The sequence below is a fragment of the Gobio gobio genome (assembly GCF_949357685.1).
Source record: "Gobio gobio genome assembly, chromosome: 19".
Taxonomy (NCBI): domain Eukaryota; kingdom Metazoa; phylum Chordata; class Actinopteri; order Cypriniformes; family Gobionidae; genus Gobio; species Gobio gobio.
Genome location: NC_137112.1, coordinates 585,001 through 610,000, shown reverse-complemented (window position 1 = coordinate 610,000; position 25,000 = coordinate 585,001). Strand labels below are relative to the sequence as shown.

At 44.4% G+C, this 25,000-nt stretch overlaps 1 protein-coding gene across 2 annotated transcripts in view; it reads left to right on the top strand.

Annotated features, from left to right (window-relative positions):
- filip1l (filamin A interacting protein 1-like) overlaps nt 1-25,000 on the top strand; it is a 126,070-nt gene that overhangs the window by 93,039 nt on the left and 8,031 nt on the right. For both annotated transcript variants that reach the window (XM_079845139.1, XM_079845140.1), the window contains one exon: nt 22,052-24,845. In XM_079845139.1, the coding sequence (XP_079701265.1) occupies nt 22,052-24,845 (2,794 nt within the window). The remainder of the gene's footprint in view (nt 1-22,051; nt 24,846-25,000) is intronic.

Sequence of the window (25,000 nt, the reverse complement as noted above, 5' to 3'; positions counted from 1 at the left end):
ATGATGGACAGATGCACTTTTATGATGGACAGATGCACTTTTATGACAGATGGATGCACTTGTATGATGGACAGATGCAGTTTTATGATGGACAGATGCAGTTTTATGACGGATAGATGCACTTTTATGATGGACAGATGCAGTTTTATGACGGATAGATGCACTTTTATGATGGACAGATGCACTTTTATGATGGACAGATGCAGTTTTATGACGGATAGATGCACTTTTATGATGGACAGATGCAGTTTTTTGACGGATAGATGCACTTTTATGATGGACAGATGCAGTTTTATGATGGACAGATGCACTTGTATGATGGACAGATGCACTTTTATGACGGATAGATGCACTTTTATGATGGACAGATGCACTTTTATGATGGACAGATGCACTTTTATGACAGATGGATGCACTTGTATGATGGACAGATGCAGTTTTATGATGGACAGATGCAGTTTTATGACGGATAGATGCACTTTTATGATGGACAGATGCAGTTTTATGACGGATAGATGCACTTTTATGATGGACAGATGCACTTTTATGATGGACAGATGCAGTTTTATGATGGATAGGTGCACATTCTCTGTCATTATAAAGCTGAAGAGAGTCGGGTCATTATTAATGTAACTCTGCTTGTGTTCGTCTGAGAGATGAGTGTCACACACAGAGGATGAGCTGAGGGAGTAAATCATGGGCTCATGTTCATTTTTAGGTGGACTGTCCCTTTAATAACGTCTCAATCTGCTGCCCTCTGCTGGACACAAACGAGTGACCGGCGGATGTTTGACTTGAGATGAGTCTTCTATCCCATAATGCTTTAATGGTGAGCTTCCAGTGCGAGCTCAGCGGCGTCCATCTCGGAAACACACACACGCCGTGACACAACATGTACAGGTCCTTTAAATCTAGAGATTTATTCAAGACAAGCTGTTCCAACTCCATATTAAAGTCTTTTTCCGTGGCTTAGACTCTCCCTCAGTTCTCTGTGTTAACCTGGAGCGAGTCGATCGGGCGTCCGAGGTTAGATCAGGGAAGGGACGGAGCTCTTCTCTATAATGTTTAATGTTTAGATCTCACTGTGTGATCCAGAATGTCTTCAGTGTGAGGAGATGGAGTTAATGAGAGTCCCAGTGTTTACATGATCCCAGAAGACGTGTCATTTCCCCCCGCGGACCATCATGGGCTGTGTCTCAATTAACATATTTCAGCTACGCAGGAAAAGTGTGGGAAAGCTAGAGTTCACTGGAAAGAGGAAATGATCTCTCGTTGGGTTAGTCCTCCACACTGATCAATAGTAGATCGATCATATTATCGATTTCCATTTTGGCTTCCAAAGATTATAAAAACAAGATAATCGAGGCAAAGCGGGACTTAAAGGTGCTGTGTGTAAGTTTTGACTGGACCATGTTTGCAGATATTTAGGAAATGCTGAGTTCACATACTCGTTTCTCAGAAAAGCAAAGCTACCGCCGGTTATTCTGAAATGTGTGTGAGTGTCTGTTGTTGTTTTGGTCTGTGTGACTCCGCCCACTGCCAGTTCACCCAATAGTATTTCAACAGCTCACGTTGCCAGTCGGTGGAAAACACAGCGTATTGCGACCTCAGCGGCCATCTTAAAATCTCTATGGACGGAAGTACGTTAAAACACGGATAAAGCAACAAATCAACTTACAGTTAGGGCTGGGCGAAGAAGTGATCGTCAGTCGATATCGATAATTATCACGATAAATGTCATATTTCTTTCTTTCAAATTTAAAGGCAGATTTTTGCTCCTAGGTGAAAGCTAAGTGAATACTTTAAACTACTTTTTGCTGTCAGAATATGACAAACACTTCACGTTATTGAATTCCTTACAGTCATTTTTCCCTAACAAAATACATTTCTGTCTTAGTTTCTGCGTGTGCTAACGGCTGATATTGTTTCTAGTCATGAACAGGTTTGTTTGGCCTGACTTTGATATATCTTCAGCTGCAGTATTAATAATATTACATGTTTTGTCTTTGAAATGCACATTTGACAGTGAGTTGACAGGAGCTTGAGTAAAGAGGATGCAGATGTTCATCAACAAAAACACGCACGTCTGTAAAAATTATATAAATATTAAAATGAACCATTAGTCTTCCATAGTAGGCTTTCATAGATTTAGATCATGATAACCTCAGTTAAAAACACGAATATAGCTCTACCATGGTCAAATCTATCTATGGTTTCTATGGTATTTGTATGAAAAACAGTAGCCCTAAAAACATTTAAAAACTAATTCTATAGCTCAGTCACAAAAAATGCTGTAATAATATTCCATTACTCCTTTAATACATTTAATACATGTTTACATTAATAATATAATACAATTATATATGTGTTATTAACCCTCTGGAGTCTGAGCTGTTTTGGGGCTCTTTAGAAGTTTTGACATGCTCTGACGTTTGTGTTTTTTTCAGTTGCTTATAAACACATTAATGGCAAAACTGTAATTACACTGTGTTCAGCACAAACTGAGCTGCCAGAATATCTGAGCAACATGTGTGTACATGTTTGTATTTTTGAGAGAAAAATGTTTATGCATGATTTAAAAAAAAAAAAAAAAAAGTTTTAAAATGCAGGCCCCAAAACACACAATAGATATGTGTTCACAAGACTTTTGACTCATGGGTGTATTTGCCTAGAGTTTTTGCTTCAAACTGATGTGAGAATCATTGAGGCTACTCATTCACATAAAACAATACACTGATTTAAAATGTGTAAGATGGCTTTAAAATGTGTTTTCTTCACAAAGCCCGTATGCGAGGAGGCATGATATCTAATGTATAATGATGAGATAACACCTGAGAGGACAATAGAACATAATAACCTGCATAATGAGCTGCATAATGAATGAGCTTCAGGTACTAATGTGACTGAGAGCAGCAGGACAAAGGACATTATATTGTACTTATCTAGTAAATGCATCTTGACTTAAGAATGTTGAAATATTTAGACTAAAAACAAGACAAAAATTACTAAGAGCCTTTTTTCTACATTTTTTGTACCATTTTTTGTTTTGTTTTTGACATTTATACAAAACGAAATTCACTTTAAAGAAAGCAATTCACTTTCTACAAAACAAAACTCGATATTAACTCGATAAAACAAACTTTGATATTAAATTAAAAAAAATTACATTAGGCTATAATATTTAAACATCAATATGAAGAAAAATATGTTTGACTGGTACTATATTTATAGCATCTGAGCAGACATTTGTGAATAAAAGCTTTATTGCTGTGAAATGGAAGCTTGAGTCTTAGATCTTTTAAATGATGTATAGTTTGTCAAGGTAATTACTTACATCTGATTAGATTAGATTAGATTAGATTCAACTTTATTGTCATTACACAAGTACAAGTACAAGGCAACGAAATGCAGTTTAGGTCTAACCAGAAGTGCAATAGCAGCAAGTGCAGGATATACAATGGATGCGTAAGTGCAGGACATGGATATGTACTGAATATGTATAAATATGTATAAATAGAGAGACGTTATTACTATAAACAGAACTGAATTTACAGGTGAATATGTACAGTGAATAAATATACAGATGGCTATTACTATAAACAGAATTTACAGGTGAATATGTACTATGAATACAATATACAGATGGCTATTACTATAAACAGAATTTTACAGATAGAGGTATACAATAATATGCTAAGCTAATATGAGGAATAGCAGTGGATTAGGGTAGTGCAATAAATTATGGACAGAGCTATCCGGAAAAAAAAAAGTGTAAAGTGCAGTGGAAAGTGGTTGCATATTACAGTTAGAAGTACAGTGCAAAATGCAAATGTAAACATTGGTACTATAAATACAGTCGGCAGTGCAAATGAGCATAATCCAGTTAAGATATGGCAGTGTAAGATGCATAAGTAAACAGTTGTTACTGTAATAAACAGTCGGTAGTGCAAATAACAAAGTGAAGGCGGATGTGAGGTAGGAGAGTTATCAGTATATGAGGGAAGTGGATCAACGGGGGTTTGAGTTCAGTAAAGAGACAGCTCTGGGGAAAAAACTGTTCTTTAGTCTGCTGGTCCTGGTCCGGTGGATCCTGAAACGCCTGCCGGAGGGCAGGAGAGAAAACAGTCTGTGGGCTGGGTGAGAGGAGTCCTTGAGGATGCTGGAGCTCGATGCAGACAGCGTTTCCTCTGGATGTGCTCGATGGCAGGCAGTGGAGCCCTGTGATGCGCTGGGCAGTTTTCACCACCCGCTGCAGTGCCTTGCGCTCCGCAACAGAGCAGCTCCCATACCACACTGCCACACAGTTGGTCAGGATGCTTTCTATTGCGCAGCGATAGAAGTTCACCAGGATAGCCGAGGAGAGCTGATTCTTCCTCAGTGTCCTCAGGAAGAAGAGGCGCTGGTGAGCCTTCTTGACCAGGCTGGAGGTGTTGGTCGTCCACGACATGTCCGCCGAGATGTGGATCCCCAGGAACTTGAAACTAGAGACACGCTCAACAGCCATTCCATTGATGTGGATGGTGTCGTGTGTGCCTCTTGACTCCTTCCTGAAGTCCACGATGAGCTCCTTCGTTTTGGTGGTGTTGAGGAGCAGGTTATTATCAGCGCACCATGTGGCCAGGTGCTGGATCTCCTCCCTATAGGCAGTCTCATCGTTGTTGCTGATGAGACCAATCACCGTTGTGTCGTCTGCAAACTTGACGATGGAATTAGATCCATACACAGGCTTGCAGTCGGCGGTGAAGAGGGAGTAGAGAAACGGGCTTAGCACACAGCCCTGTGGTACACCAGTGTTGAGTGTGATGGATGTGGAGCAGGTGAATCCTGAACGAACATTCTGGGGTCTGTCAGTTAGGAAGTCCAAAATCCAGTTGCACATTGAAGTGTTGATGCCCAGGTCTCCAAGTTTGGCAATTAACTTGGATGGGATGACAGTGTTGAACGCTGAGCTGAAGTCAACAAACAGCATGCGTGCATAAGTGTTCTTATTGTCCAGGTGAGTGAGCACAGAGTGCAGTGCCATGGAAACGGCATCCTCTGCGCTCCTATTGCTGCGGTAGGCAAACTGGTGTGAGTCCAGTGTGGATGGTAGAGAGTCTTTTAGGTGTTCCAGGACCAGCCGCTCAAAGCACTTCATGACGATGGGTGTGAGTGCTACAGGGCGGTAGTCATTAGGGCACCTCGGGTTAGGGTGTTTTGGCACTGGCACAATGGAAGTGCGTTTAAAGCATGTCGGTACAGCTGCTTGGGCAAGAGACAGGTTGAAAATGTCTGTAAAAACCCCAGCGAGCTGCTCCGCACATGCCCTGAGCACACGTCCAGGGATGTTGTCTGGTCCAGCAGCCTTGTGCGCGCTGATCCGGCTCAGTGCCTTGCAGACATCTGTGGAGGAGAGTGTGATTGGTGGGTCAGCTGAGGGTTTGAGCTTGGTGGCAGTTTCTCTGTTGTCTCTTTCAAAACGAGCATAAAAGTAATTTAGCTCGTTCAGGAAGTTGACATCAGTGGCTGCGGGGGTGGAGTGGGGGGGTTTGTAGTCACTGATGGCCTGGATGCCCTGCCACATGCGTCGAGGGTCAGAGTTGGAAAAGTGACCCTCTATCTTTAGCTTGTAGCAGTGCTTGGCCTTTTTGATGCCCCTCTTCAGGTTAGCTCTGGATGTACTGTAGGCTTGTGCATCACCTGATCTGAAGGCAGTATTGCGTGACTTCAGCAGGAGTCGAACATCTGACAGTAATTCTGAGCTAATTTAAACAAAGAAAGCTTCAGTGCGTCCTCGCGCAGGTTTTTGCGTTTAATATTCACAGATGCTTACAGAGTAAACTTAGCCTACTTACACACAGCGGTGGAATCCGAGGCTTTCAGAAATGAACAGCTTTTCATGGAGAATTATTCCAGGATTATTAAACGCGTCTCAAAAAGATGTAGTTGAAGTAGGAATGCAGTACTTGATGTGTTTGTTTGAGCTGATGTGTGTGTGGGCATCGCCTCCTCCGGAGCCTCAGTATTTCAATCTCAATAGAACGCGCGCTTCGTGGGCGTGGTCGCATTAGTGTATAATGAGCCGCTCAGGAACGACTAACATCTCTCTGCTTTCAACCAGATTACATAAACACAGAATATTTGTTTTCGATTTGGTTTACAGTGTTTAAAACCTGACATGGGTTCTGTCTTCAGTGAATGTAAACTCTGAGAAAGAGCGCGTGTGTAACAGTTTATTGGATCTGTGCGTTCGCTCTTAAAGTGACAGCAGCCGTCAAAGTGTGAATTGCACCCCCCCACCGCTCACCCCTCCCTTTCGAAGCACATAGAGAAGCTACGGTGGCCCACACAGTACAAAGATGTGGTCATCTGAGACAGCAGAGAGTAGCTAGCGCTCAGTAGAGAAGTTTGTCCCTTTAGGGCTACTGTAGAAACATGGCAGCACAAAATGGCGTCTTCACTGTAAGGGACCCGCGGTGTGTGTGTGTAGATAGAAATGGCTCATTCTAAGATAATAAAGTTATATGTATCATATTGCATTTCTGTCAATAGATCCTCATAAATACTACACACTGCACCTTTAACCCTTGTGTTATGTTGCGGGTCAATTTGACCCGTTTTGATTTTTAAGTAGTCAGAAATATCAGTTAACCTATGTTTTTTTTTCTTTAAATTTTGTGACTTTTTCTCATTTAGGGTCATGAACATGCAAAGTTTCAACACGCGGATGTGTTTTGACATATACACACAAAAGTACTGTTACGTTTGTGATGTTCACGGGTCAATTTGACCCGCACATTTTAATGTTCTATGGCAACTGTAGAGACCCAAAATAATACAATTTCTTGGTTATATTTTGTTATTTTAGTTTTTGCTAACCTATGAAGCTAAAAAAAATGTGCTTTTCCCCATTTATTTCAATACAGAAATATTTTTTGTATGCCACAAATGGTAAAAATTTGCTATGATTTATTTTTTCAATCAATCTGAAATACTATCTAACCTACATTGTTTTTCTTGAAATTGTGTGACCTTTTCTCATTTAGGGTCATTAACATGCATGCAAAGTTTCAACATGCTGATGCGTTGTGAAATGTGCATATCAAAATGTTCTACACTCTTGCTGTTTGTGGGTCAGTTTGCCCCGTATAGGACAGATATTCAAAAGCAAGATTTCCATATATGGGTTGATTGATCTGAACGTTATATTTTCATACTTTTCTAAATATCTATGAAGTAGACATCCTATTCAGAAGTAGTTTGGGCAGTAATGTTAATATTTGATTTGAATTCAATCTCTAAAATGCATATTAAAAAAACGATATGGAAAGAGTCAGAGCGCGCGTTATAGTTTGGCACCGCATCACAAATGACGAATATATCGCTATTTATCTGTCATCTCTTTTGAAAATCAGTCACCAAATATGAAAATTAGAGTCTGAAAGCTTTAAAATGCTATAGAGTTGGTCAAGATTACACCGCTTCACGCTCTGATTATAATACTGTATTTTTAGAATCTGACCTTTATTTCCTATCGCCGTTCCGTTATTATTAAACTGATTTTCCATTACTTTTAGCCACGTATGAGTGACACACACATGGAGGCATGCGGACGGACCGCTGACATCATCGCTGTCCACTGCTGGTTCCAGCTCTGAAAGAGGTTTTGTTTACACAGCCAGTAATGGCCTTTGGAGGAGGGGGAATTCCTTAAAGTATAAAACCACTGCAGGAAGGTGGTGGTGTTCATGGGTGTGTGTGTGTGGGGGCAGAGGAACCCCCTTATTAAGAGTCTTTTTCCATTTCCACTGTAATGTGCCCTCTGTAGTGCAGGTTGGCAGCTGCGTCCTGTAGTCAAAACACCCTCCACCGCTGGCGGCATCTGGGGGGCATGACCCCTCGTTCTGCCCCACTGTACCTCTGGAACACACACTCTGAACACACACTCTGGACACACACTCTGGACACACACTCTGGAACACACACTCTGAACACACACTTTGAAACACACACTCTGGACACACACTCTGGACACACACTCTGGACACACACTCTGGACACACACTCTGAACACACACTCTGAACACACACTCTGGAACACACACTCTGAACACACACTCTGGAACACACACTCTGGAACACACACTCTGGACACACACTCTGAACACACACTCTGAACACACACTCTGGAACACACACTCTGGACACACACTCTGGAACACACACTCTGGAACACACACTCTGGAACACACACTCTGAACACACACTCTGGAACACACACTCTGAACACACACTCTGAACACACACTCTGGAACACACACTCTGAACACACACTCTGAACACACACTCTGGAACACACACTCTGGACACACACTCTGAACACACACTCTGAACACACACTCTGAACACACACTCTGGACACACACTCTGGAACACACACTCTGGAACACACACTCTGGAACACACACTCTGAACACACACTCTGGACACACACTCTGGACACACACTCTGAACACACACTCTGGAACACACACTCTGAACACACACTCTGAACACACACTCTGGAACACACACTCTGAACACACACTCTGGAACACACACTCTGGAACACACACTCTGGACACACACTCTGAACACACACTCTGAACACACACTCTGAACACACACTCTGGAACACACACTCTGGAACACACACTCTGGACACACACTCTGGACACACACTCTGAACACACACTCTGAACACACACTCTGGAACACACACTCTGGAACACACACTCTGGAACACACACTCTGGAACACACACTCTGGAACACACACTCTGAACACACACTCTGGAACACACACTCTGGAACACACACTCTGAACACACACTCTGGAACACACACTCTGAACACACACTCTGGAACACACACTCTGGAACACACACTCTGGACACACACTCTGGACACACACTCTGGACACACACTCTGGACACACACTCTGGACACACACTCTGAACACACACTCTGGAACACACACTCTGAACACACACTCTGAACACACACTCTGGAACACACACTCTGGAACACACACTCTGAACACACACTCTGAACACACACTCTGAACACACACTCTGGAACACACACTCTGAACACACACTCTGGAACACACACTCTGGAACACACACTCTGAACACACACTCTGGAACACACACTCTGAACACACACTCTGGAACACACACTCTGGACACACACTCTGGAACACACACTCTGAACACACACTTTGAAACACACACTCTGGACACACACTCTGGACACACACTCTGGACACACACTCTGGACACACACTCTGAACACACACTCTGAACACACACTCTGGAACACACACTCTGAACACACACTCTGGAACACACACTCTGGAACACACACTCTGGACACACACTCTGAACACACACTCTGAACACACACTCTGAACACACACTCTGGAACACACACTCTGGACACACACTCTGGAACACACACTCTGGAACACACACTCTGGAACACACACTCTGAACACACACTCTGGAACACACACTCTGAACACACACTCTGAACACACACTCTGGAACACACACTCTGAACACACACTCTGAACACACACTCTGGAACACACACTCTGGACACACACTCTGAACACACACTCTGAACACACACTCTGAACACACACTCTGGACACACACTCTGGAACACACACTCTGGAACACACACTCTGGAACACACACTCTGAACACACACTCTGGACACACACTCTGGACACACACTCTGAACACACACTCTGGAACACACACTCTGAACACACACTCTGAACACACACTCTGGAACACACACTCTGAACACACACTCTGGAACACACACTCTGGAACACACACTCTGGACACACACTCTGAACACACACTCTGAACACACACTCTGAACACACACTCTGGAACACACACTCTGGAACACACACTCTGGACACACACTCTGGACACACACTCTGAACACACACTCTGAACACACACTCTGGAACACACACTCTGGAACACACACTCTGGAACACACACTCTGGAACACACACTCTGGAACACACACTCTGAACACACACTCTGGAACACACACTCTGGAACACACACTCTGAACACACACTCTGGAACACACACTCTGAACACACACTCTGGAACACACACTCTGGAACACACACTCTGGACACACACTCTGGACACACACTCTGGACACACACTCTGGACACACACTCTGGACACACACTCTGAACACACACTCTGGAACACACACTCTGAACACACACTCTGAACACACACTCTGGAACACACACTCTGGAACACACACTCTGAACACACACTCTGAACACACACTCTGAACACACACTCTGGAACACACACTCTGAACACACACTCTGGAACACACACTCTGGAACACACACTCTGAACACACACTCTGGAACACACACTCTGAACACACACTCTGGAACACACACTCTGGAACACACACTCTGGACACACTCTGGACACACACTCTGGACACACACTCTGGACACACACTCTGGACACACACTCTGAACACACACTCTGGAACACACACTCTGAACACACACTCTGAACACACACTCTGGAACACACACTCTGGAACACACACTCTGAACACACACTCTGAACACACACTCTGAACACACACTCTGGAACACACACTCTGAACACACACTCTGAAACACACACTCTGAACACACACTCTGAACACACACTCTGGACACACACTCTGAACACACACTCTGGACACACACTCTGGACACACACTCTGAACACACACTCTGGAACACACACTCTGGACACACACTCTGGACACACACTCTGAACACACACTCTGAACACACACTCTGAACACACACTCTGGACACACACTCTGGAACACACACTCTGAACACACTCTGAACACACACTCTGAACACACACTCTGAAACACACACTCTGGAACACACACTCTGAACACACACTCTGAACACACACTCTGGACACACACTCTGGACACACACTCTGGACACACACTCTGAACACACACTCTGGAACACACACTCTGAACACACACTCTGAACACACACTCTGAACACACACTCTGGACACACACTCTGAACACACACTCTGAACACACACTCTGAACACACTCTGGAACACACACTCTGGAACACACACTCTGAACACACACTCTGAACACACACTCTGGAACACACACTCTGGAACACACACTCTGAACACACACTCTGAACACACTCTGGAACACACACTCTGGAACACACACTCTGAACACACACTCTGAGCACACACTCTGGAACACACACTCTGGAACACACACTCTGAACACACACTCTGAACACACACTCTGAACACACACTCTGAACACACACTCTGAACACACACTCTGAACACACACTCTGGAACACACACTCTGAACACACACTCTGGAACACACACTCTGGAACACACACTCGGAACACACACTCTGGAACACACACTCTGGAACACACACTCTGAACACACACTCTGGAACACACACTCTGGAACACACACTCTGAACACACACTCTGGAACACACACTCTGGAACACACACTCTGGAACACACACTCTGAACACACACTCTGGAACACACACTCTGGAACACACACTCTGGAACACACACTCTGGAACACACACTCTGAACACACACTCTGGAACACACACTCTGGAACACACACTCTGAACACACACACTCTGAACACACACTCTGGAACACACACTCTGGAACACACACTCTGGAACACACACTCTGAACACACACTCTGGAACACACACTCTGGAACACACACTCTGAACACACACTCTGGAACACACACTCTGGAACACACACTGGAACACACTCTGAACACACACTCTGGAACACACACTCTGGAACACACACTCTGAACACACACTCTGGAACACACACTCTGGAACACACACTCTGAACACACACTCTGGAACACACACTCTGGAACACACACTCTGGAACACACACTCTGAACACACACTCTGGAACACACACTCTGGAACACACACTCTGGAACACGGAACACACACTCTGAACACACACTCTGGAACACACACTCTGGAACACACACTCTGGAACACACACTCTGGAACACACACTCTGGAACACACACTCTGGAACACACACTCTGAACACACACTCTGGAACACACACACTCTGGAACACACACTCTGAACACACACTCTGAACACACACTCTGGAACACACACTCTGAACACACACTCTGGAACACACACTCTGGAACACACACTCTGAACACACACTCTGAACACACACTCTGGAACACACACTCTGGAACACACACTCTGAACACACACTCTGGAACACACACTCTGGAACACACACTCTGAACACACACTCTGGACACACACTCTGAACACACACTCTGAACACACACTCTGAACACACACTCTGAACACACACTCTGGAACACACACTCTGGAACACACACTCTGGAACACACACTCTGGAACACACACTCTGGAACACACACTCTGGAACACACACTCTGAACACACACACTCTGAACACACACTCTGGAACACACACTCTGGAACACACACTCTGGAACACACACTCTGGAACACACACTCTGAACACACACTCTGAACACACACTCTGGAACACACACTCTGGAACACACACTCTGAACACACACTCTGAACACACACTCTGGAACACACACTCTGGAACACACACTCTGAACACACACTCTGGAACACACACTCTGGAACACACACTCTGAACACACACTCTGGACACACACTCTGAACACACACTCTGAACACACACTCTGAACACACACTCTGAACACACACTCTGGAACACACACTCTGGAACACACACTCTGGAACACACACTCTGGAACACACACTCTGAACACACACACTCTGAACACACACTCTGGAACACACACTCTGGAACACACACTCTGGAACACACACTCTGGAACACACACTCTGGAACACACACTCTGGAACACACACTCTGAACACACACACTCTGAACACACACTCTGGAACACACACTCTGGAACACACACTCTGGAACACACACTCTGGAACACACACTCTGAACACACACTCTGGAACACACACTCTGGAACACACACTCTGGAACACACACTCTGGAACACACACTCTGAACACACACACTCTGAACACACACACTCTGAACACACACTCTGGAACACACACTCTGGAACACACACTCTGGAACACACACTCTTAACACACACTCTGGAACACACACTCTGGAACACACACTCTGAACACACACTCTGGAACACACACTCTGGAACACACACTCGGAACACACACTCTGGAACACACACTCTGGAACACACACTCTGAACACACACTCTGGAACACACACTCTGGAACACACACTCTGGAACACACACTCTGGAACACACACTCTGAACACACACTCTGGAACACACACTCTGGAACACACACTCTGGAACACACACTCTGGAACACACACTCTGAACACACACTCTGGAACACACACTCTGGAACACACACTCTGGAACACACACTCTGGAACACACACTCTGAACACACACTCTGGAACACACACTCTGGAACACACACTCTGGAACACACACTCTGAACACACACTCTGGAACACACACTCTGGAACACACACTCTGGAACACACACTCTGGAACACACACTCTGGAACACACACTCTGAACACACACACTCTGGAACACACACTCTGGAACACACACTCTGGAACACACACTCTGAACACACACTCTGGAACACACACTCTGGAACACACACTCTGAACACACACACTCTGGAACACACACTCTGGAACACACACTCTGGAACACACACTCTGAACACACACTCTGGAACACACACTCTGGAACACACACTCTGAACACACACACTCTGAACACACACTCTGGAACACACACTCTGGAACACACACTCTGGAACACACACTCTGGAACACACACTCTGGAACACACACTCTGAACACACACTCTGAACACACACTCTGAACACACACTCTGGAACACACACTCTGGAACACACACTCTGGACACACACTCTGGAACACACACTCTGGAACACACACTCTGAACACACACTCTGGAACACACACTCTGGAACACACACTCTGAACACACACTCTGAACACACACTCTGGAACACACACTCTGAACACACACTCTGGAACACACACTCTGGAACACACACTCTGAACACACACTCTGGACACACACTCTGAACACACACTCTGAACACACACTCTGAACACACACTCTGAACACACACTCTGGAACACACACTCTGGAACACACACTCTGGAACACACACTCTGGAACACACACTCTGGAACACACACTCTGGAACACACACTCTGAACACACACACTCTGAACACACACTCTGGAACACACACTCTGGAACACACACTCTGGAACACACACTCTGGAACACACACTCTGAACACACACTCTGAACACACACTCTGGAACACACACTCTGGAACACACACTCTGAACACACACTCTGAACACACACTCTGGAACACACACTCTGGAACACACACTCTGAACACACACTCTGGAACACACACTCTGGAACACACACTCTGAACACACACTCTGGACACACACTCTGAACACACACTCTGAACACACACTCTGAACACACACTCTGAACACACACTCTGGAACACACACTCTGGAACACACACTCTGGAACACACACTCTGGAACACACACTCTGAACACACACACTCTGAACACACACTCTGGAACACACACTCTGGAACACACACTCTGGAACACACACTCTGGAACACACACTCTGAACACACACACTCTGAACACACACTCTGGAACACACACTCTGGAACACACACTCTGGAACACACACTCTGGAACACACACTCTGAACACACACTCTGGAACACACACTCTGGAACACACACTCTGGAACACACACTCTGGAACACACACTCTGAACACACACACTCTGAACACACACACTCTGAACACACACTCTGGAACACACACTCTGGAACACACACTCTGGAACACACACTCTTAACACACACTCTGGAACACACACTCTGGAACACACACTCTGAACACACACTCTGGAACACACACTCTGGAACACACACTCGGAACACACACTCTGGAACACACACTCTGGAACACACACTCTGAACACACACTCTGGAACACACACTCTGGAACACACACTCTGGAACACACACTCTGGAACACACACTCTGAACACACACTCTGGAACACACACTCTGGAACACACACTCTGGAACACACACTCTGAACACACACTCTGGAACACACACTCTGGAACACACACTCTGGAACACACACTCTGGAACACACACTCTGGAACACACACTCTGAACACACACTCTGGAACACACACTCTGGAACACACACTCTGGAACACACACTCTGAACACACACTCTGGAACACACACTCTGGAACACACACTCTGGAACACACACTCTGGAACACACACTCTGGAACACACACTCTGAACACACACACTCTGGAACACACACTCTGGAACACACACTCTGGAACACACACTCTGAACACACACTCTGGAACACACACTCTGGAACACACACTCTGAACACACACACTCTGGAACACACACTCTGGAACACACACTCTGGAACACACACTCTGAACACACACTCTGGAACACACACTCTGAACACACACTCTGGAACACACACTCTGGAACACACACTCTGAACACACACACTCTGAACACACACTCTGGAACACACACTCTGGAACACACACTCTGGAACACACACTCTGGAACACACACTCTGAACACACACTCTAGAACACACACTCTGGAACACACACTCTGAACACACACTCTGGAACACACACTCTGGAACACACACTGGAACACACTCTGAACACACACTCTGGAACACACACTCTGGAACACACACTCTGAACACACACTCTGGAACACACACTCTGGAACACACACTCTGAACACACACTCTGGAACACACACTCTGGAACACACACTCTGGAACACACACTCTGGAACACACACTCTGGAACACACACTCTGGAACACACACTCTGAACACACACTCTGGACACACACTCTGGAACACACACTCTGAACACACACTCTGGAACACACACTCTGGAACACACACTCTGGAACACACACTCTGGAACACACACTCTGGAACACACACTCTGAACACACACTCTGGACACACACTCTGGAACACACACTCTGGAACACACACTCTGAACACACACTCTGAACACACACTCTGAACACACACTCTGGAACACACACTCTGGAACACACACTCTGGAACACACACTCTGAACACACACTCTGAACACACACTCTGAACACACACTCTGGAACACACACTCTGGAACACACACTCTGGACACACACTCTGGAACACACACTCTGGAACACACACTCTGAACACACACTCTGGAACACACACTCTGGAACACACACTCTGAACACACACTCTGAACACACACTCTGGAACACACACTCTGAACACACACTCTGGACACACACTCTGGAACACACACTCTGAACACACACTCTGGAACACACACTCTGGAACACACACTCTGGAACACACACTCTGGAACACACACTCTGAACACACACTCTGGAACACACACTCTGGAACACACACACTGCCCCACTTTCAGTCTGCTGGATTTCACTTACACATAGCCCTCGATATATCCTCATATGGCATGAACGAACATGGACACTGAGGATCCCAGTTGAATACTTCAGTGTTGGGGAAAGTTACTTTGAAAAGTAATGCATAACAATATTGTGTTACTTTTTAAGAAAACTAATGTGTTACGTTACTTTTGCGTTACTTTTTAACATTTAATTATTGGAGGTTTGCATAGTATTCTGAGAATCTCTTGTGCAAGTGAGATGAGTAAATGCTTGCTCACATATAGTCTAGAACTACAATAACCCTCATGTTCACACACACACACACACACACACACACACACACACACACACACCCACCAATTAAAAACTCGATTTCGATCTTGGTTCAGTATCAATTCATATGTATATATCCTACTGTACATATAAGGAAACATAAGTTTGTCTTTTTAGCAATATTTTAAACTTTCCTTGGGTTAAATTATATCTGCTTACATTCATTAATATTCACTGGTGTGTGCTTATATAAGTATAATTACAAATGTTAGGTTGTAAGTTATTAACGTTTTAAAATTGCACATTTAAAGAAATCTAGTGTTTGATCATGTCTAAATATGTATTCAAATGCAAAACCTAAGTAAGTAAGTAAGTAAGCAGTTAACCATAAGTAAGCAGTTATGATCTGCAATGCTTTTTTGAGCAACTACATGTATATTTATTAAATAGCCATACAGGCACCTATAGTGGGTAAACCATGGCTTTACAAATGACAAGTATTATTTTTCCAGCCACAAAATTACTCTAATTTGCATCTTTGCATTGGAATTTAACCTTAATTACTACACTAATTGTAATATAAAGAATACAACATATTTTAAGTGGTCATTAATGGACCATAGTTATTGCACAAATATTAGGCCTATTTAGTACCAAAAGATCTCCTCAAAATATTCCCATTTACATTTACATTTAGTCATTTAGCAGACGCTTTTATCCAAAGCGACTTACAAATGAGGGCAATTCAATAAATATTATTAAACTGAAATATAGAACATTTATTTAATTGAACAATAGTTAAGGTGCATGGTCAGTGGGTGAGTGTGACCAATTAATAAGCAATGAGGGCTAAATGCAATAAAAACATTAACATTAATGCAGGGCCATTTGAGGGAATTTGGGGGCCCCAAGCAAAATGGACATGGAGGCCCCCCCAATACACACACACACACACACACACACACACACACACACACACACACACACACCCGCACGAACGCAAAGCCGACAGGAACCACAGCATATGCCATAAAGTTTAAGTTCACCCACACTTTATATAAATAAAAAAGGTTTACAGTGCAAATACTGCTGTTGCATATAATGTGCATAAAATTTGAACATTTTCAACAATTAAACATTTGCAAAAAAACACCATTGTACCATTAAAAAATATTTTGTAAACCTTTAAGAAACCATTTTTAAAACATCTATAAACATTACATAGTTAGACGGACCAGGTATTCCTAACACTTTGGGAATACTTAAGGGTTACTAGTTGGTTTGTAAACTGTCTATAAACATTATCTGGATGGTTATTATAAAGTTGCAACAGATGACTATAATACCTCGTTAAATAGTTAATAAACAGTACCAGTAAAACATGTGGGTTGTCCTGATACTGTACTTCAAAATGTAACAGTGTAAAAATTGCCGCACAGAATAAAGTAACTGTTCAAGATCCATTGGTAACTTATAAAAATAATGTCATATTTGCATAAACTGTCACTACCGTATATATCCCGACACTAGCACATTAAGATAAGCTATGTAAAAATTATGTTCCTCTGCCTCTTTCTGGTTAAATAATGTTTATAATGATAGTTAATATAGACTGCTATGAACTATTCCAGGTTATTTATGCATAGCATAAATAATAGTTAGTATAGCATGCTATGCCACTTTCATCAAAACCTATTACAAAGTCAAGTCAAGTCAACTTTATTTATATAGCGTTTTTAACAATGCAGATTGTCATCAGTTCATACAAAGCTATAGCAATGTCATTAAATACGATAAACAGTGATTCTGGAACAGATCTGCGTCCTCCTTATCCAGTTAAAAAAAACACATTACAGTATGTAAAAATATTCCGTCCGTTCGAAAAAAAAGTTGCACTAACTGTTCGTTACAAGCAGCATTTGTCAGGCAGGTAACGATAGCTAACATAAACATATTTTTGCTAGCCTACCTGCTGCAAAATTACACAGTTTTTGTACAAGACAAGTAGAGCTATTTTATCCAGTGTCATTTATCACTTACCACTATCTTGTTTTTTCTTATCCTCCTCTTCCTTTCTCTTTTTTCTTTTCTGGCTTCCTGAAGCATAATTCCGCTTCATGATGACTGCGGAGGAGGTTTTGTATTTTGCCGGCAGCAGAGATCGCGTGATTGGCTGCTGTCAGCGACTACTGAGAGGGGCTCCTTAAGGGGGTTCCCGATAACAGTGTCATTGCACTTTACTGCATTGACTATCAAAGGGGCGCTCACATAGTTTGTCGTTGCATTTTATTCTTAACCTGTCATTGTCTTGGGGCCCCAGGCCAGCTTGGGGCGCCAAGCAATTGCTTGGTTTGCCTGCCTTGTCGCGACGGGCCTGCATTAATGTTAACAATGTTGGATCTCCATCACTCTTCATAATAAAATGATCCTGTAAATATGGTTGACGTAATAAAAAATTGCATCATTTTAACCTCGTCATCAGTCGTATTTTTTAAACTCCGTTGTTAATTCAAATAGCAAACGACTCTTACTGCACGCACGCAACAGACTTTTAGGTTGAAATAAAATGCTGCCGAGAAAAGTCAACCGATCAGCATGTTCAGCGCCCTTGTCCCATCCCCCGAGAGTTCATGAACTTTGAGAAAGTACTACCTCGTGACTCTCGGAGGGGGAAATATTTACCCGGAACTTCATTTAGACCGTGCGGTCGAAACACACCGAGTACCAGCCCAAAGTTCCTGCGGTGGAAGCGCGGCTTTTGTCAGGTTATGTCGGATCAGTGTGTTACTCTGTTGGCGTCTCTTAGCATTGAACTTGTTTTCGCCGATTGATCATGTTCACGTTTGCGTCAAGTTTGTGTTCTCAGGCCACCAAAATGCGTTGTCGTGTAAATGAACAGCCAGAACACATTAAAAGTTTACATTGAAAGTTAATGATCTTTACAACGGAAATAAATCAATCAAAAACTTAAACTGGAAAATGTCTTTCTTCTAGAACTGCTAAAACTATCTTTGCTGCAGTATTTTCCTGTTATCACTGTAAAGCTGCTTTGAAACTATCTGTACGGTAAAAAGCGCTTTATAAATGGAAGTGACTTGACGTTTGTTGGGTCATGGACTGTCTAAGAAGTAACACACTGCTTATCTCGAGGCATCAGTACTGGAATCTACTTTGCACAACCTGGACGCTGATGAACATCTCAGTCTTTTTAACTCTACTTGTGCCTCCGTTCTGAATAGCGTTGCACCAATGAGGCTTAGAAATCATAAGTCAGCACCAGTTCCTTGGCACAACTCTACCACACGCTCTCTCAGACGTGGAAAAAGGACAAACTGACGATTTCTTATGAAATCATGCAAAATTCTCTCACTATGTTCCAGAGGGCAGGCGAGACTGCTAAGTTGAAATATATTTCTGATCTGATTACTAAAAATCAGAACAAACCTTGTGTCCTTTTTTCCACCATTGTGTTAAATGCACCTGTTAACCCTCAAGCCACCCTCGCATAACAGCCCTTAATCCGGCCCTCGTGGACACATTTGGGCACGAAGGTCACAAGTGTGATTCCAAGATTTTTTTTATAAATGTTATATCACCATCTTTGATAAAAATTAATTATATCAATTTATGCCTTTTATTGTGATTTTGGGGGTATTAATGAATTTATTTACCTCTAAAAGTACCCAATTTTTTATGTAAAATATGCTTATTTTATGTTATATTTAATATTTCTTTAACTTCAGTAAAAAAAAGAAACATATCAGCAAGTCCAGAGAGCCAAAACCTAAAAATGTGGTGACCTATTATGGTATTAATTTCTTTTTAAAACTACAATATCAATAGCCAGTAGATGGCAATAGAACTCAATGGCTGCATATGGGCTGAACTCTGTTTTTTTTTAACTTTTTTTATTTTTAAAAATTGCCCAGTTATTGGCTCATTTAATGCCTTTGTTTGTGTGTGTGAGTGACTGTTTTTTATTTGATAAAAATTTGAAACTAAAACTCACTCTGTTATATGCTCATTCAATGGCTTTCAATGCAATACTTTTGTGGATGTGTGTGTGTGTGTGTGTGTGTGTGTGTGTGTGTGTGTGTGTGTGTGTGTGTGTGTGTGTGTGTGTGTGTGTGTGTGTGTGTGTGTGTGTGTGTGTGTGTGTGTGTGTGTGTGTGTGTGTGTGTGTGTGTATGTGTGGACTGGTAATCATCACGTTATGGGGACAAAATGTCCCCACAAAGATAGCAATATCCGAAATCCTCATCCTTGTGGGGACATTTTTAGGTCCCCATGAGGAAAACATCTTATAAATCAGACTAAGTGATGTTTTTTGAAAATGTAAAATTGCAGAATGTCTCCTGTGAGGGTTAGGTTTAGGGGCAGGGGCAGTGTAGGGGGATAGAATATACGGTATGTACGGTATAAAAACCATTACGCCTATGGAAAGTCCCCATAAAAGATGAAAACCAAACATATGTGTGTGTGTGTGTGTGTGTGTGTGTGTGTGTGTGTGTGTGTGTGTGTGTGTGTGTGTGTGTGTGTGTGTCTGTGTGTGTTTGCCACATTGAGAATGTTGTATAGGCTCACTCCTTCATTTGTGTGTATGTATGATCTGCATTGTGTTGGATTTATTGGATTTATTGTGTATTATTTTATTGGACAAATAAAAAAAATATGCTCGGAATTACAGTTTTTTCCATTCATTCCTATGGGCGGCCATTTTTGTCCATGAAGGCGGGATTAAGGACTTTGTAGAATCGAGTCATTTTTTTGTGTGTGTTCAGGTGGCAAACTTAGGAAAAGTAGCCAAGTCTTGTACCGTTTAGATTAAGGAAAGTATTTTTTTTAAACAAAATGATTTTCACGAATTAGGTCACGACTAGTAGATCTCAGATATCGCATACGGGTTATAATTGATTGACTGTAATCTGGTGATTGTCCGTCGGCATCGGTACGTTTTAAAATGTCTGTCTGCACGTCTGATCTTAATCTTTTCATATTTTCTTCTCTGTTGCCAGATTGAAACTGCTCATTGATCAGGAAAAGACCTACCAGGAGAGGAAGGAAGAAGAGAACACTAAGAAAGTCACAAGTCTTAAGGACGAACTAACCAAGCTAAAGTCCTTTGCCCTCCTGGTGGTCGATGAACAGCAGCGCCTCGCAGAGCAGCTGACCCAACAAACATCCAAGGTCCAGGAGCTCCAGAACACTGCCACGCAGGCCCAAGACGAGCTGAGCTCCGCCCAAACCCGGTTGCAAGAAGAGGAGAACAAAGTCCGTCGATTGGAGGACGAGTTACGCAACCAGGCCTGCCATTTCCACCAAGAGCAGGAAGCCATGACCGCCAAACTGACCAATGAAGATGCCCAGAATAGACAGCTACGGCAGAAGCTCTCCTCACTCAGCCGCCAGTTAGATGAGCTGGAGGAAACTAACAAGACCCTGCACAGAGCTGAGGAGGAACTGCTGGAGCTACGGGATAAAATCAGCCGCGGGGAGTGCGGAAACTCCAGCCTCGTGGCGGAGGTGGAGGAGTTGAGGAAGCGAGTGCTCGAGATGGAAGGGAAGGACGAGGAGCTGATCAAGATGGAGGACATGTGCAGGGACCTCCACAGAAAGCTGGAGAAGGAGTCGAGCCAGGGCTTTAGCTTAAAAGCAGAGGTGGACAAGCTGAATCACAGAATCATGGAGCTGGAGAAGCTAGAGGACGCCTTTGGGAAGAGCAAGCAGGAGTGCAGTTCACTGAAAAGCAACCTGGAGAAAGAGCGGACCATGACTAAACACATGTCCAATGAGCTAGATGTGCTGAGAGTCCGAATCAAAGAGCTTGAGGCTACCGAGGTCCATTTGGAGAAGATGGAGTTGACACTGAAAGAGGATCTGACAAAACTCAAGACACTGACCGTCATGCTCGTGGACGAGAGAAAAGCTATGGCCGAAAAGTTAAAGCTGATGGAGGACAAGGTGCTAAACAGCACTGGCAAACTGCAGGCGGAACAAGACAAAGTCAACACTGTCACTGAAAAACTGATCGAAGAGAGCAAGAAAACCCTGCGCTCGAAGGCCGAGCTGGAGGAGAAGATGTGTGTAGCCACTCGGGAGAGGGATGAGCTCAAAGCGAAGCTGAAAGCGGAAGAAGAGAAAAGCGGTGACCTTCAGTCCAAGGTCAGCATGATGAAAAAGAGGCTTCAATCCCTGGAAGCAGTGGAAAGAGAGTTACTGAGGAGCAAATCCAAAGAGGAGCACCTGAAGAGTCCAGGTCCTTACCGCTACCAACAGGAGGACAACAAGGTGAAAGATCTGACCCAGGAAGTGGAACGCCTCAGGAGGAAGCTAAAGGAGATGAAGGTGGTCGAGGGTGACCTTTTGAAGACTGAGGATGAGTTTGAATCCCTGGAGAAGAGATACTCCAACGAGCAGGAACGGGCCAAAGTCCTGATGGAGGAACTGGAGATGTCCCGGAAGGAGTTGTCCAAGTACCAGTTGGCTGAGAAAGAGGAGTCCAACCAAGAGCACATCCTCTACAAGCGTCTGAAAGAGGAAGAGGCCAAGTCCAGTCATCTCACTAGAGAGGTAGAAGCGCTGAAAGAGAAGATCCACGAGTACATGGGCACTGAGGACTCCATCTGCCGCTTGAAGACAGACCACACCACCCTACAGAGAAAGCTCACCCAGCAGGAGGTCAGGAATAAAGAGCTGGCCAGAGAGATGGAGAGCCTGACGCGAGAGCTGGAGAGATACCGCCGCTTCAGCAAGAGCCTGAGACCGGGGATGAACGGAAGGCGTTTCTCAGATCTGCAAGTCTCCACAAAGGAGGTGCAGACGGACCCAGCGGACGGCCTGTCCCCGAACTACAGGAATCTGGCTCCGCTGGAACGTGCCCTGGTCAACGGCAAGCTGTACGTGGAGAGCGATCCAGAGGACGAGGCCAATTACAACGAGATCAACCTCACTCCGTCGCTCATGAACAATGTCAACAACCTCAACAACAACATGAGGAGAGTAAGAGGCCCTTTCCTCAAGACCAGGGAAAGCCATCATCCGATGAACGGCAAGATGCAACCAAGACCGAACAGTAATCAGGTTCAGCAGGGGGACGTGTTCCTCACACACAGTCCAGGGCAACCTCTGCATATTAAAGTGACCCCTGACCACGGGCTCAACACAGCAACTCTGGAGATCACCAGCCCCACCTCAGAGAGCGCCCAGTCCTATACAAGCACAGCGGTCATCCCGACAAGTGGCGCCCCTCCAAAACAGCGAATCACGATCCTCCAGAACTCACCGATCTCACCTTCCAACAAGCCCAAGGGTTCTCCTCCTCCTCCTCCGGAGAGTCCTGGCACACCTGACCGCTCCATGTCCCCGCTCACCATGGCCGCCTATTCGCAAACTCTATCCCCCGAGTCCTGCGGATCGCTGACCCCGGACCGAGCCATGTCGCCCATTCAGATCGTGTCCGTCACCACTGGAACCCCTGACCGCTCCGAGCCGGTGGAGCTTGTGGGAGGTCATACGGTGTTCCGGGTGAGTCCAGAAAGGCAGAACAGCTGGCAACTCCAGCGGTCCAACAGCTCAGGTCCAAGTGTCATCACCACTGACGACAACAAAATCCATATCCACTTAGGGAGCCCCTACATTCAGGCCGTGAACCCCACAGGCAAACCCATCAGCCCCTATTACTCCCTCGGGCCGGAGCAAAGGGTTCCAGTGTTAGCCAATGGCACCCCAGCCAAAGCCAACAACAAAATCACAAGCAGCATCGTGATAAAACCCACGTCCAGCCCCATCTCACGGCCCTCACACATTACAGTAAGTAACATCTGTGACTGACCCAAGCTAGTGTTTGCTTAGTGACTGTAGAGTGTCCCCTGACCGACCCCTGGCCCCGTGGTCCACCTCACCCTCAGATGTTCTGATGTTAACCAGTGTTTGATTTGTTTGATTAATAATGAGATGTTTATGTG